At 42.4% G+C, this 16,104-nt stretch overlaps 1 protein-coding gene across 1 annotated transcript; it reads right to left on the bottom strand.

The window, feature by feature from the left end:
- Window positions 1-135: 135 nt before the first annotated feature.
- On the bottom strand, window positions 136-14,882 carry l3mbtl2 (L3MBTL histone methyl-lysine binding protein 2). The gene is made up of 18 exons (XM_079492945.1): window positions 14,742-14,882; window positions 13,653-14,125; window positions 11,507-11,621; window positions 10,873-11,006; window positions 10,230-10,302; window positions 9,515-9,582; window positions 8,773-8,890; window positions 8,494-8,628; window positions 8,218-8,306; window positions 6,406-6,655; window positions 6,047-6,114; window positions 5,795-5,899; window positions 5,551-5,698; window positions 5,283-5,365; window positions 4,969-5,203; window positions 3,905-3,970; window positions 2,156-2,323; window positions 136-1,212 (listed from the first exon to the last, which is right to left on the bottom strand). Exons 2-18 carry the CDS (start codon window positions 14,028-14,030, stop codon window positions 305-307), a joined length of 3,141 nt encoding a protein of 1,046 aa, XP_079349071.1. The 5' UTR covers window positions 14,031-14,125; window positions 14,742-14,882; the 3' UTR covers window positions 136-304.
- Window positions 14,883-16,104: the final 1,222 nt, after the last annotated feature.

The following is a 16,104-nucleotide window of genomic DNA, read 5'->3' as shown; positions in this document are numbered from 1 at the left end:
GCTTCTCCCAACGCGCAAATACGACGCGAGAGCAAAATGGCCACTGTGTGAATATAGTCAATGGATAGCCTCTTCTACAGAAAGTATTACATTTACTGGTTTTGTGAATGTAATTTCAAGCATCTTTCAAATCAACAGCGTTGGTACAGTATTTTAATCAATGGTTAATATATTTACCATTATCATACCGTGATGTAAAAGAACAAGAAGGAATAAACATAATAAAACAGAAGAATATCAGTAGTGTCCTTACAATCAAGATCTATACTCTTTCAAACCTTCCGACTTGTGTGCAGGCAAAATGTCAGTGTTCCATTGCTTCTGCTTCCTCTTGCTGCTCTGCCTGCTTCTTTGTGTCATTTACATCCATCTGGTTCTGCTCCATCAAGTCTGTCCTGCTCTCGTCTGTCCCATGACCATGTCTGTCTTCTAATGTTTCACTGTGGTGGGCTTCGCTTGCCTTGCTCTCCTCCCTACCCTGCTCCGTTATATGAACATCCTCCACTCTCTGTTCTCTGCTCGCCACACTTTGCTGTGCAGTCGGCTCCACATCTGCTGTGGCCTCCTGCTCGTTGCTTTGCCCTTCTGCCCTCTCAGTACCGTCCCCTGCGTCCAACGTCTTTTCCGCAGGGCTCTGGATGCTCCTGGTCTCCACTTCTTGGTCCAGATTCTGTTTCTGCTCTGTCAACTTGTTTACATCTGTCGTGTATCCCTCCCTTTGTCCACGTTCACTTTGGACCTCGCTCTCCTCCCGTCCCCGCTCTGTCATATGAACATCTTCCACTCTCTGCTCTCTCTCTGTCACACTTTGCCCTGCAGTCGGCTCCATATTTTCTCCAGTCTTCCGTTTGTCTCTTTGCACTTCCAGCCACCCCGTACCGGCCCCTCCCTCTTCTCCTGCGTCCAACGTCTTTTCCAGGGGGCTCTGGATGCTTCTGGTCTCCTCTTCTTGGTCCAACTTCTGTCTCTGCTTTAAGTCGACGTTGTCCTCATTTCCGCTCGGCTCTGCGTCTCTCTCGTTTGCAGTCTCCTCTTTCGTCAAGCACGCTCTTCCTCCCACTAAGTCGCTAGCCTTCGTGTCACTCTCTTCCTTCATTTGGCCATCCGTCTCCTGCTTCACAGTGGCCAGAGGGAGTGGAGCGATGGGAATGTACGGAGCAGAGATAGGGCACTCCACCTCCAACTCCTCCACCTTCACCTGCACAGCAACGACTGGAGAGACGGGATGGGAGAGGTGGTTTCAGTCAATGACTAAAACTTTGTTTAATATCGCCGTCTGGCAGTCGAATATTCTTCATAGAACAACCAACCCATTAGATTATATTCGAACATGTTTTTAAATATGAAATATTGTATAAAACTTTAAGGCAGCAGACCCCTTCTCTCTGTTTGCACAGTGAGTGAGAAACATGCTGAGGCTCTGACGAGATCAAAATTAAGGATTTCTGCTTTATATTCTTATTCTATAGCCTCATTTTAATAACAAATTTAAGTTACGGAGAACGTACATGCATCTGTGATGCACTGAGCGTCAATCTTTTCTTGGCATGAAACGTGAAATTATAATCAAACCAATTTCTAATCAGTCAGATTTAGCATAGCTTACAATGTTGTAATGATTGATTAAACAACATTGAGGCATACTAAGAAATTAAGTGAGTTTTACCCCCGAAGGACAACTACAGTTTTTAGCTTAATTAAAGTGAGGTGTGATTCCAGTGGTGTGCATTCAGTGCAGCTTTCTATTCTGTGCTGTGAGCAAGGTACTGTAGGGGCGTAACTTGAAGTTAACTAGTAAGTAATCTGCAAAAATCATGATTGTGATTATTAATATTCTTGTTTTAATTCAAATCTTATTTTTTGCAGTCAAATATTCCTTTACTTTTAATGTAAAAAATGTACATATAGACAATAGGGACACCAGTTTGAAAGTTGGTGGGTTTTATAAATATTTAACCATTGAAAAGATAGTTAAAAAGAGCTTGCGAATAAATAACTATATTGGATCCATTGGAACACAGGTTCTTTTTTTAACATTCCTAGAAAGTAACCGTTGTGGACATACAAGGTTTTTGTCCGACAGTGACGATATGGACAAGGAAAAGAACATTCGTGACTAATGCCACAAAAACACCAATTGTTTCATTGTACTTACTCTCCTGCTCTTCTGGCTCTGTCTTGGGTACAACCAGGCTGGGTTCTGGAGGTGCAGATAGGCCGACGACGCCGGGATGGAGGTCTGGAGTCCGGCACGAACCGTGATCCTCGTCAGACTGTTGTTCGATGCGGTTAGCAAGGCCCATTCTCTTCTCCCTCCTTTTCCCTTGAGTGGCGGAACAAGACGAGTAGAGAGACATTAGTCATTCATTGAGGGACGAGTAGTTTCCTTTCTATTCTTTCACCGCCATCGACAGGATTCTGAGGAATTCCAAGCTAAATATTGCCGCCGTAACCTGGTCCTCGGTCTGTTCCATGACCTCCTTCCAGCTGGGTGTGAAAACCTCCCAGGGGAGGCGACCAGGGAGCATCCTTACTAGATGCCCAAACCACCTCCCAGGGGAGGCGACCAGGGAGCATCCTTACTAGATGTTCCATGACCTCCCAGGGGAGGCGACCAGGGAGCATCCTTACTAGATGCCCAAACCACCTCCCAGGGGAGGCGACCAGGGAGCATCCTTACTAGATGTTCCATGACCTCCCAGGGGAGGCGACCAGGGAGCATCCTTACTAGATGCCCAAACCACCTCCCAGGGGAGGCGACCAGGGAGCATCCTTACTAGATGTTCCATGACCTCCCAGGGGAGGCGACCAGGGAGCATCCTTACTAGATGTTCCATGACCTCCCAGGGGAGGCGACCAGGGAGCATCCTTACTAGATGTTCCATGACCTCCCAGGGGAGGCGACCAGGGAGCATCCTTACTAGAGGCCCAAACCACCTCAACTGTCTCCTTTCTACATAAAGGAGCAGCGGCTCTACTCGAGTCTCATTCTCCGTCTCCACTTATCCCAGGGAACAAAATTAACACCAACGAAACTTTGCGAGTACATTTTCTCTTTGGCTGATAAATAAGGAAAACATAACCAACCACTAAAGATTTTTGAATTTTCAATTGCTTCCGTTGTCTGTCTGTGATTCTACCTAAAGCGCCACTTTTGCACAAAATGACCAGGAATAAATCTGCCTGGCTGGTAGACTTTTAAACCTACCAGCCACTTTGACTGGTAAGCCAAAACGTTAAGTTTGTTCCCTGCTCACCCTCAAGGGAGATGCTTGCCAACCTCCCGAGAAAACCCATTTCAGCCGCTTGTATCCGCAATCCTGTTCTTTTGGTCATGATCCACTTAAGTGAGTAAGAATGAAGACTGGCAAGTAGATCACCTTCTGGTTCAGCTCTCTTAGAACTGATCTCTCCCGTTATCTAATATCTGCACACAGCAAGCCGGCCTCACCCTAACACGGTGAAATAACACGGAATGGCAATTCCGTACATACACTACTAGAAAACCCAAAAATCTTTTATTACACTGAAATCCTCCCGATAGACCGCGATGGAAGGTCGCCGTCTCATGCGAACTTGAACCACCACTGAGCGAGTTGCCGTGGCGAACGTTGCGAAGTTCGAGTCTGAGCCGACTCAGCCCTGTCCGAGTTGTAACCCAATAGCACAGAATCCTAAATAATGTCAACCCGATCTCACCCAAACACGGTGAAATAACACGGATTGACAATTCTGTACATACACTACTAGTGAAAGCCACGCCTCAGTCGTAAAAAAAACAGTAGTAGTGTAATATGTACACCTTGTACGGATATTGTGGTTTTCTAGTAGTGTATGTATGGAATTTCCACAACAGTGCAAAGTTTAGTACACTACAAAAGGTTTTTGAGGTGGAAGAACTTACTCTTCTTTCCCTTATACACGGTAGGCTTTGATTTCTTGGGGCGCACTGCCTGGTTCTCTGCTGCGTCTTAGAGAGGGAACAAAGAATCTGTCAGTTTTATATAGAAAAAATATTAAGTTGACAATACCATAGGGCAGAGGGTTGGGACATTGTACTGTAGTTCTCCATCTCTGGAAAGTTGAAACTGGTATCTTTCCATTGGTTGCTTCAACCAACCAACGAAGGCTCCTGGTGGTTTTGTGGTAGTAAGAACTGTTTTATGATAACACCATAATATCATTAATAGAGAGGGCTGGGTGATTTCTAATGAATTTAGAGTAGTGGGTGAGATATGATCAACACCCACACCAACCATTAACCTGCTCAGTTAAACCCAGCCATGTAAATATATGAAATAGAATAAACTATCAGATCTTGTGTATTTGTGTACACACTAAAGCAGGGGTGGGCAACTGGCGGCCCGGGGGCCACATGCGGCCCCCACCTTCACTTAATGTGGCCCTCAGGTTAATGTCAGAATACTGATATAATATTGGTTTCAGCTGTTTACAATTCCACAACATGCAAACATTCAACAGCTTGAATTACTTCAGTCTAAATTAGTGGCTCAATGCTCAACACAAGTATAAAATTAAAGGCATTTGAAATGACATAAAAATGTAAATTGTCAGGATTCCAATTCAAAAATAGCAAAAAATAATTCAAGATTTCAATTCGAATATAGCAAAAATAGCCGATCTACAAGCTCAAAACTGCTACGACAGTAATATATGGCTCTAGGGAGTGAGTGTGGAAATATAGTGGCCCTCTCCATCATCAAAGTTGCCCAGCCCTGCACTAAAGGCAAGGGTGGAGACTACAATCAGATATCAGCATGGGAATTTCAGACATGCCAGCCCAGAACTGCACTTATACTGTATGAGGGCTTTATAGTAAAGGCCTCTGGATTAACAGAGGTAACTGTGTGCTTTGTTAATACAGGGTACATCAGACCCTTGTTATATTGTTAGTAGGCTCTGTACAGCTGTAGGACCTCTTTATTGGCACAGAGTAAAGACCCTTACCAGGTGGGTAAGGCGGTTGGAGTTGGTAACCGGTGACATCACACCAGCCAACAGGGTAGATGTCTGGGGACTGGTGGTCCACCCACTGATCAAACTCCTCATCCCAGCCATCAAAGTGAATGAGAAGCAGGCGGCCCACACAGCGCCTCACAGTGGCCACACACACCAACCGCGGCTCCATGAGGTCAGACGCCTCCAGCTTCATGTTGGGGGAGAAGCCATGTCCTGGGTAGTCCTGATGATACAATCAGATAATAATTAATAATATGATGTTTTTTTTAGGACAATTACTGGTTAGGACAATGTCAACTTACAGTGTTGAATAGCCGTGGTGGTGCAGCTTTAGCTCCGGTTTCCTGCAAGTATTTGTCCCAGGTGAATGTCTCCGAGTCATAATCTGGTGGCAGAAATTTGTCACCCCCTTGAATGTTTCGTGTATTCATATAGGTATATTTGGGCAAGACTGGCATCAATATAATATGTCAGAGATGCCGATGGAAGCCACACCAAGACACCATTCTTACACCCTTGTTTTGTTAGTTTAAGTGAATAAGTGAGAATAAGTACAAATATGTACAGTACCTGGAGGTACTGTGAGGGGGATGTTCTTCTTCTGGCAGTAGCCAGTGGGCAGGATGGCATGAGAGGAGGCGTGGTAACAAAATTTGTCACCACCGTTTTTTGGATCAGCACCATCTATGCTGACCATCAGATAGCCGTCCAACAACACCTGAGAGACAGACGGACGGACGGACGAGGAGGACAAGAGTGTCACAACTCACACAATCAAGCCAATGCGAGGCAAATAATGGTGGGGGTCTCTTACCTTGTGTACAGAAGCAACACAGATGCTAACTAGGTTGAGGGGGTCTATAACCTCTAGTTTCATTCCCTCCTCAAAGAATCCTCCTGCCATGTACACCACCCTGGGCTGTGGATCAGAGACGATACAACCAGTTATCCTGTGACCTTTTCTTTATGAAAACCAACACCTGATTTATACTTAGTTGTGTGACACAGTGCATATTAACGGCTTAGTCGTGTATCTTCAATGGGGAATTGGGGATCTTCACTTTACCCTTTTAAACAGCATGGCAAAGGTGTCTGGCGGACCCTTCCGAGACAGACCACTTTCTGTTCTCTTAGCTGGAAGAGAAGAATAAAATACCATATGACATGACGATGCAGGGTTGAATAGAGGTTGAATTGCTGTGTGGATGTGGGTACCATTTTTTGTATTTTGTAAAAAATAATACATCAATAAAATACATTTTAGATGGGTAGTTGTAGAAAAGTAGAAAATCATTCATCAATGTCACTTGAAAACGTTATGCCTCAAAATCCCTTTGTCTTTCTTTTCTATTCTCGCTTCATTTATTTTTCCCTAGTATTGAAACATTTGTACTTGAGGGCTAACAAAAGTGTATGGCTTCAAACCTGGGGCCTTAATGATGTGTCCCACTTTATTGGACCAGCAGATCGGGTGGAGGAGCGGGCTCCACATGTGGCACCAGAAATCTGGGGTGACTTTATCTGGTCCATCAGGATTTGCGTCCTCATACAGCAGCCGAAGGCGGCCCCCGATCACCTTGTCCACCACGGCCACTCGCGTCCGGGCAATGTGCTTGTTGTCCACCACTTCCACCCGCAAGCCTGGCTTGAATGAGCACTTCATGCTCTCTGCTAACTGTAGGGATAAGGGTATTATTGCACTCAGGTAGAAATGACCAACTGATACTTTTCAGTGTGAAATTAGTTCATAAACTATCAGCTAAACTATTAACAGACCCTTTGCGTGGGACAGTCCCTCATTTCGTAGACTTTTCAGGCGTCCCAAATTGTGTGGCATCAGTGCTCAAATTCCCTAATAGTTGGCTTTCGGTTGAAAAGCTCTCTTTGTCTGCAAGATGTGTTTTTAAGCCTGTTAAAATAACATAATATCCCCTAGGCTACAGTACGAAGTCGGCCATACCACCCATGACCAAAATTAGCATTTTAAAAGAAAATGTGAGACAGAGGGTTTTAATAACAAAAAGAATCACACCCGTGTGAAGTGAGGGGCGCTCTTATCATCATACATAATCATGTATCATCACATACTGGCCAATCAGAATGCCTGTTGCCTGTGATTGGTTAGCCGATTTGCTCGTTTACATATGATGTAATCTATGTGATCAATGTCAATGGCGTTTAATGTTACGTCATATTTAGCGGAATTCTGGCGCCATTTCTCCGTTCATCGTCAATGGCAAAACTTGAGACGGGCGGGGACAAAAGCTGTTTATAAATGATAGGCAATATTAAGGCCTATGGTTGAATATGAGATCAAGGCATTTAATAGCAACTTAAGTAATAGGTTGCTAACCCCACACGCTATCCAATACAAAAGATAACAGTAGTTAGGAAGCAGTGTAAAAATATAAGGAGTTAGGCAAGAATGTTAACCCATTTTGACCTGAGATCAGATTCTAAAAATGTCTTCTACATCCTGACAGTTTTCTGAAAAAGCTATGTTTCTATGTCAGTCGTTCTTCGATTTTTCAAAAATAGCAGACCTCTCGGTGGTCCGCTATGAGCTTGTAGATCTGCTAGTTTTCAATAGCTAAAGCATAACATAATGCTAACACCAAAACGGGTTCCTGCCCAAAATGGGTTAATATACATCATCAGTCCCTGACATACAGGAAAGTGCAATGTATACGTCACGTATACATACAAACATACAAATATCTAGGAAGGTACAGATATATATATAAAAAATTACACCACTCAAAAATATCACACCCGTGTGTAGTGAGGGTTCTTATCATCGTACACCAGGGGTATTAAACTAGATTAGGCCGGGGGCCACAACTGTAGAATGATTGTGTGTTTTTGTGGGTTCTCAAAATGCATGTTGTGTTTACTTCAAACACAGTATGAGCACAGGGTGATATAAGTCTATGCTACAGACAGAGCATACGCACGCGCGCACGCACACTAATTTCTCTCCAAAAGCCCTTGAATATCATATGATTAAAGATTACTGTCATTATGATAATCTCACACTTCATATCTTACACACCATACCTGTAACTTTCATTAGTTCTCTAAAAAAAATGTTTTTTTTTATTGTTCCAAGGACCACTAGGGGGAGCTCCGCATTTATTTTACTTTGTGTAGTACAAGGTTTGTGCACACACCAAAAGCTGGACATAGGAGGGCCTAGCACCCCTCACAAATAAATAAATAAAATAAACTCATGCCTACCTTCATGTAGAAGTCGACAGGTAGAGTGAAGGCCCCAACCAGTTTCTTCATCAGATACTCCTTCCAATCAGGGATGTACTGCTGCACATCTATTAGAGACATTTCCTTTTCATGGTTTCTTTGCTTGTTTCAAGGTGATTCAGATTATAAAATGCATGCTAAAGGGGCAAATACACATACAAGGACTGACAGGTAATGAGCTATCCATATATGGGCATAAAAAGGGACAAAGACTGACAGAGATCTCCATACATGGGCATATCAGTGAATACTCACCTTGAGGTGGAACCAGCAACTTGCTGGTCATTGCACACCAACCGATTGGGTACAATTCCCCTGAACCGAGGTTGCACCAGAAATCATGGCTGCTGTCGTAATCAAAGCCTTCATACCTTAACAGAGCTTTGTATCCTGGAGACGAGGACAGAGAGGTAGGCCATGGTGACACCAAGAATTACATTTCTTACATGTAAACCGTCACTTCTTAAGAAGTGCTACTTTGCTATAATGGCTCAATGAATCCATGCGCCACACATACAGGTGTACAGTACAGACCTGCTAACTGAATGACAGTGGCGATCCAGTAGACTTTACTGGGCAGGACTGCGTTGGTGTTCAGCACCTCCACCTTCATCCCTACAGTGATATCATCCCACTGGGCACACAGGGGAGCCTGCAGGAAGGGAAGAGTCAGAGAAAAACCCTTTTAGTCAGGGATATCGGCTGCGTTTAATGCTGGAATTGAAGATTATTTCAGTTAAATGTTTGGCACATTTTACAATATAGTGATTCTCATCGGCTTATCCAGAGTGGCATGGGCAACTATAGAAGTTACCTAATACACCAATAATACAAGGACTCTTTGGACTCTATGTGTGCAGATAGTGCTCAGTCAATGTTGCTGTGATCCTACAAGTATTAACAATGGGGTGGCGCTCCGGTAGTGCAGTGGTAAAGTAGCTGCCCACCACCACAGAGGTTGTGGGTTCAAATTCACAGTGGAGCATCCGGCTTTGTCGAGCGTCTGTACAATAGGACATAGGCTCTAGTCTACGCCCTCACGGTTGGGGCTCCTCACTGGTAGGTGAGTCAGTAGGATACAACAGCAGTGACAACACAGAAATGTGTGAGGGAAGAATCAATTAGCACAACGACCAAGTTGGGGTGAAAAAAGGGGTAAAAAGAAACAAAAAATTAAATAAAATAAATAATTAACAATGAGGAATTGCTCATATAAGAACACACAGCAATGGCTAATAAAGAGAGGATAAAGAATCTCCGCCCAGTTCCAACTCACATGTCTGAAGCAGGAGACAGAAGCAGCCACAGATGTTTCCCTGTCCAGGTAGGACCCCCAATCAAAGCCTGAGGTTAGAATAGAACTGTAGTTACAAATTAACAACATGCCACACAGGGTTAGACAAGGTTAAACAACCCAATACCTCATCAAGCTATACTACTGACAAGAGAGCACAGCCAGTCAGAGAAGATGGGCAAATATGCCTACTAGTGTATTGAATAAACTCAAGGGTTTCAGCAGTGCCTGCCTGGTGGATCAGTGTCAGTTAGTACACTGACCATACTCCTTGTGAGTCGTGAGGACCAGGGGTCAAATCCATCTTGCATGTCTCCCCCTCTATTCCCTAGGTTTCCTGTCTCACTACACACTCTAATCTAAATGCAAAAACAAAAGACTAAAGGATAAAAACGTTTCTCAACTGCTGGGTCATAAGTCAAAATGTAAATGTTCTGACAGGGAATACATTTGCTACATGACTAAATATTTTTTAGTATAGTTTACTATACTAGAAAAAGGAGCTGCATAGCTAGTGATATCATAAAACAGTCCTACCACATCTATAATACATTATAATGTGCACCGCCAGCACAAATTTTCAATCATGCAACCGTAGTCCAAACTCCAAAGTAAAGAAAGATTATAAATGTGATCATAATCTCTCACAAATATTGAAAATGTGTGTGTGTGTGTGTGTTTGTGTGTGTGCTCTCACCACCCGGTCCAGTGATGGGAAGGGCCTTGGCCACCTTGGGCAGCACTGTTGCCTTCTTTGATGGGGGCTTTCCCTAGGGAGACAAAGGTAATTAATGAGCAAGAACATCTGCCATTTTCACTTTTTAAAATAATCATATATTCAATCATAATTGAGGCAAACGTTTGAAATAATTGTGATATCAATTTGAATTCGTATCGCTCAGCCCCATTACCTGCCATCAAAAATGTATTTTTCTTTCTTTCAAAAAAGCCAATCTACAAGCTTGCAGGTAGCATTGTCATATGCTTAGTATAATAGAGATTAAGTAGTTAATGGGACAGAGGGGAAGTTTAGATTGAGGCCACACAGTAGTAGAGGAATACGGGCAAAGCTCTCATGGAAAGAGTATCAGAAGGTACCACTTATACATTTTTATATTGAAAGATATTGAAAGAACCACTTTGATAGAGAAATATTTTGTAATTGAATATTATTGGTTCATTATTTCTTGACCAATGAACAATTGTGATCCCAGTTCAGAACATCTTGGAGATAGAAAGTCAAAGAGTTTCATCATTATCATTAAATTAATTGATTTATAAGTCATTAATTTCCCTCCCCCTCCATTATTTGTGATGACCTGCATCTCTATTTCTCTTACCTGTAGACGTGCCAGTACGGAGGACTTCTTAGAATTGGAGGAATAGGAGCGTGAGCAGGAGACACTGCAGAAGCGTTTGGTCTTGGAGAAGAATGTACCAGTGGTCCCACTTGTACCACACATCTCGCACACAGCTAGAGTACAAAAAGAATGGTAGCACCAAGGATTGACCATATTCACACAGCAGCCATTTTGCTCTTAAGATCATACCCGTCAACAAGCACACCAAGCATGTGAGCAGGGAGTGAATGCATCCATGTTAGGTTTCATTCTCTACCTGGACTCAAGAGTTCAAATCATATGGGTTGAGTCGGGCTGTTCTCTCGTGTATTATAACATTGTAACCGTAAACTTTATGCATCATCATAATAGATATCATCAATATTATACTACAGAAAACAATAAGTCAAAAGTGAAGAAAAGGCAGCACACTTATATAGCCACCATATAAAAAGATATTTAACAATAATGGACCTGGAATGGTCTAATCAATGTTATAATGTTGTAGTATATATATATATATGTAGTGTACCTATACTACCAGGTACTATACATATACTAGTACAGGCATATTTACCAGTACCTGGTAGTGTAAACTCAAGTTCTTGCTCCCCTGTTGACATTTGCTCCTTACCTGGTCTGTCTTCCTTGACCTTTTTTCGAGACTGAAAAGGGTTTTTTTCCTCGCAGACTTCCTCGCCTCCTAGCTCAGCCTCATCTAACTCCAACGGGGCCACATCATCATCGGTCTGTTGAGACAAAAACATATAAATATGGTTAGAGTGTGAGGAATGGTTGATTCTATGCAGACCCATTTTGGGTGTACATGCATGCAACCAAAATAATATGTCCAATGCAACTAAAAATGGCCATTGGTTGCACCAGTTGCACCTTACATTTACCAGGTCTGTGTGTGTATATGTGGGTGCATCCATTATACATGATATGCTGGTGCATCTACATTTGACAATGTTTGGCGCACCAGTGCAACCAACAAAAAAGTGAGTCTGGAGCCCTGCTATAGTGCTGTGTGTTATTTTGTTAAGGGTGCATGTGTAACTCCTTCTAACCCCCAACTTTGATTTAGGGTTGGATTGGATTTTTGTTTCAATATTATTATTAACCCATTCTGGGCAGGAACCCCTTTTGGTGTTTTAAAGCATTGTTATACTTTAGCTATTGAAAAATATAAGATCTACAAGCTCATAGCGCGGCACCAAGTGCCGCACTATGAGCTTGTAGGTCTGATATTTTTGAAAAATCGTGAAAATGTGCCTCTAATCTTTGAATATATATTACAGAGTGAACATTTTAACTCAAATCTTTGCTCCTGGGGGGGTCCCTGGAACAACATATTTTCAGATGGGGGCGGAGGTCCTTGACATGAAATACTGAGCACCACTGATACAGAAACATAAGGTTTTTCAGAAAACTGTCAGGATTTTGAAGACATTTTTTACATTTTTCGACGTCAGGTCTAAATGGGTTAAAGGTGACCGTAGGAGAGATGGGAGGAACAGTGTAGGAGAGCTAAGGGATAAAAGCCTATGCGACAAGGCATAACTGACACAGCACAAATGAAGCACTATAGAGCGTCGCAGTCGCAGCACATTTACCACATGACAACGTGAGACCCCGTTCATTTTCTCCATAGGCTTTTCAAAAAGTATTTATTTAAAGACGTTTACGCCACGGACAAAGCCAACTCGAGTTGTGACAAATCATGACAACAAACAACATTTTGGGCCAAACAAATAATTACAAAGAAGAAAAACAACAAAAAAGTGTTGTAACCTGCAGTTTTCTTCTAATTATTTATTCGGCCCGTTTGTTGTCATGATTTGTCACAACTCGAGTTGGCTTTGTATGAGGCTTAAAAGGTCTTTATACAAATACTTTTTGAAATGTCTATGCGGAAATTGAACGGGGAATCATTTCCTGGGCCCTGGTAGGGGGCGGGACTGCAACGCTCTATTGGCCTGCCCTTGATGCAAATCCTGTCCAGACTAGTCTATTGTATGTCCCCTTCACAGCCAGCTATCTGGCTCATTTTGTATGTCTCTAAATGTTCTGATGAATTCATGCTTTATGGTGTCGTCCACAGTAACAGTTTTTGTATCGAGTTGTGCTTTCGTTTGAAATGTACCCATTCTGCATATTGGTTTTTTTTGTTTGTTTTTTTGTGTTTTTGTGGCTTTCGCCTTTATTTTATATATTTTTTTGTTATGGAGGGACAGACAGTAGGCCGACAGGAAATGGGGATATAGATGGGGGAAGACATGCAGCAAAGGCCGTCGGGACCGGGAGCCGAACCCGCAGCACACTGCCAGACTGGACTACCAGCCAAGGCGCCCGGACCACTGAGCCACGTTTAAGAACCAGCGCATATTTTCCACTATACACAGACATTACACAATTCTTACAAGAACAAGAACATAGAGTGACGGGTTGCAACGGGCATTTAAATCGCTTAATCAGTCAGCCGTTTCCATGTTTTTCAAGGAAGTGAAATTGTGGCCGCAGAGGCAACATTACTGCCTCCCCTGGTCAGATGTTGAATTGGATTTTCCACCTGCATGTTCTTGGAAGAGCGTTGGGGCTGACCGTTACTTTTTGGAGCTACAGTATGAGCGGAAGGAAAGTTTCCATACGGGGCTAAGTCAGACAGTAAAATAACACTCATCAGTAAAGTTTAAAAGAAAAGGACAGACTCGTATAGTAAACACTGCAACCCAATTTTAAAATAAGTACTTATCGCACTCTCTGAAACAATGACTTACTGCGGGATTGGATTCTGTCTGGCCCAATGCTATGAGCTTTCTTTGAATCGGAGGCAGGCACTCGATGCAGCCCACTCCATTACAGGTGGAGCAGGTGGGTCGGATGAACACTGTTGGTACAGCCCCAGACTTCAGCCTCAAGGTCCCGGAAGCAGCCACTGATTTGAGCATGGAATAGGGCTGCTTAAGGTCAAAGTACTCCCTGCCAAAATGATCACTGCACAAGTGAGACCTGGGTGAGGCGGCCCAGTGGCTGCGGGTCCGCTGCACCTGTTTCTCCCATTTTCGGAACTCCTCTGGGTCTTTGGGGAATTTGTAGAGAGTTACACCATCTTCCACCGTTTTCCCACACCCGTAAGCCACACAGTGGTAGGGCATTGTGTCTTCTGTGGCGAAGTGACTTGCTGTTGGATAGCAGTCATACACCCTCTCTTCTTCACAACTGCATCATATAGCGTTGCTTGTTATTGGTTCTGTAAGGAACAATGTTGATATTATATTATTACCAGATCACTCTTCAGAATAAGACCTCAGGACAGGTCTCAATGGCATTACCTACAGTATACATAAAGGTTTCCCTAAAAATGATATATATACAGATTATTATACACGTTATATACAAACATACGTTTCTACACGGATGATTGATTGGCCGCAATTTGCAACACTAGATATTTTATAATGGGATGATAATGAGGGAAGAGTACATTCGTCCTTTGAATGAAATAATCAGACAATGCTGAAAATCACTAATTCCCAGTCTTTTCTCATTTCTGAGTGAGGAGAGGAGGGCATGAACTATAGGCACAGGTCATAACCAATATTAAAATCAGAATTTATGCAACATATGTGATATTCTTTCATATGTGCAAACTTTGCTGATCAAAACATACAGTTAAGCTAGCTCGCTAGCTCGCTAGAGCACACACGTGTAAAGCTAAATGTGCAAAAGCTTTACACGCAAAACCTTTATGCATGAGTTTTCCACACAATTCAGTACGTCTCAAGTGTGTCTTGAGATGTTTAATAAATGGATAAATATATAGACCGTGTATATTATGTTTTCATTGTAGTAGTTTAGTCACCTACCCGCCACCTCAATGTTGTTTTCATGCGCATGGAATGCTGGGACTTGAAGTTCGCATCCAATGAAGATCATCCGCAACTCCAAGACAACAGGACCAATGAGTGACCACCACGTGACGAGTCACGACCTATGGTCACTCTGCCGACTAGTAGACAGGTGCAATTATGGTTTGACCCTAAAAAAATTGCAACAGAAGGTTTCTCAACTGTTTTGTGTAGTATTAGGTGTCCTTAATAACATACTAAAAGTTTACCAAAGTTTGACCATGCGAAAGGTGTCATTTTCAAGATGGCCGCCGCCAGTTCTTAAAAGACCATTACTCATCCATTATTCATCCTAGACAAGTAATTTTGGTGTCTAACCCTATGTTTTAGTTATGTAGGAATCCAATTAGCTTATATAAATTACAGTTATGATTATAATAACTAGTGTATTTGAAAAAGTGGTTATAAGGTGGTTATAAGTGGTTTTAAAGGTTCAAAATGAACGCTTTCCAATATAAATTTACATGTATCCTTTTTCCACGTGCCATAATGCCCATCATTGGTGATTTTACTTGTAATTCAAATTATGTTGAAGCTTTCAACAATTTACTTAAGGAATAAATGCATTATTACTGTGTGGTACTGTGAAATTAGTCAAAACAGGGCCGCCACGTGAAGGCTCAGTACCGCTAACCCCTATTTTTTTTGGTTGCTTTTTTCATACTACACCGTTCTATTTCATGGTTTCTGACCATGAGAGACTCAATGGAATACCTATTTTTATTATTGGGTGTGTCTGGACCCTTATTGTGCATATTTACAAGATGGTGGCTACCCGAAATAGTGCTTTACCATGATTTCTACCATGATTGTTGACTGTTTTGGCAAACACAAGCAATATTAATCCATTGGCTAAGATTCATGGCACAGAAGGAACATATTTTCTTGAGCTTGCATATTGTCAAAATGGCTGCAAACATGAAAAAGAAAAGAGACATTACATTTCCTGTCAGATCCTATTACCCAGGGGGGCAAACCACCCCTTTTTGGATACCTGCATTTGCCATAACATCAAAGGTTGACCACCAGAAATATCTATGACCCAATAGAATCACAACCTATATGGACACACCGGTCAATTTCTTTGCTGGAAATGCAATATGGCCACCACAATATTAGCCCCCATTAGCCTATAATGCAGGTGAATAGGGCAACATTTTTAACTGAGGGATATTTCCACGAAACTTCACAGGTTGATCAATGATATGAATACCATAATGGTTTGTATTGGAAGTTTCCATGATATCCAATATGGCCAACACAATACTAGCACCCAGAAAATAGGTTTGGCTTCTGAACCAGATGAGCTATAAATACAAAC

The sequence above is a fragment of the Electrona antarctica genome, assembly GCF_951216825.1.
Source record: "Electrona antarctica genome assembly, chromosome: 22".
In the NCBI taxonomy this organism is placed as follows: domain Eukaryota; kingdom Metazoa; phylum Chordata; class Actinopteri; order Myctophiformes; family Myctophidae; genus Electrona; species Electrona antarctica.
Note: the sequence above shows the minus strand (reverse complement) of the source record. Positions and strands in the feature narration are given on the sequence as shown.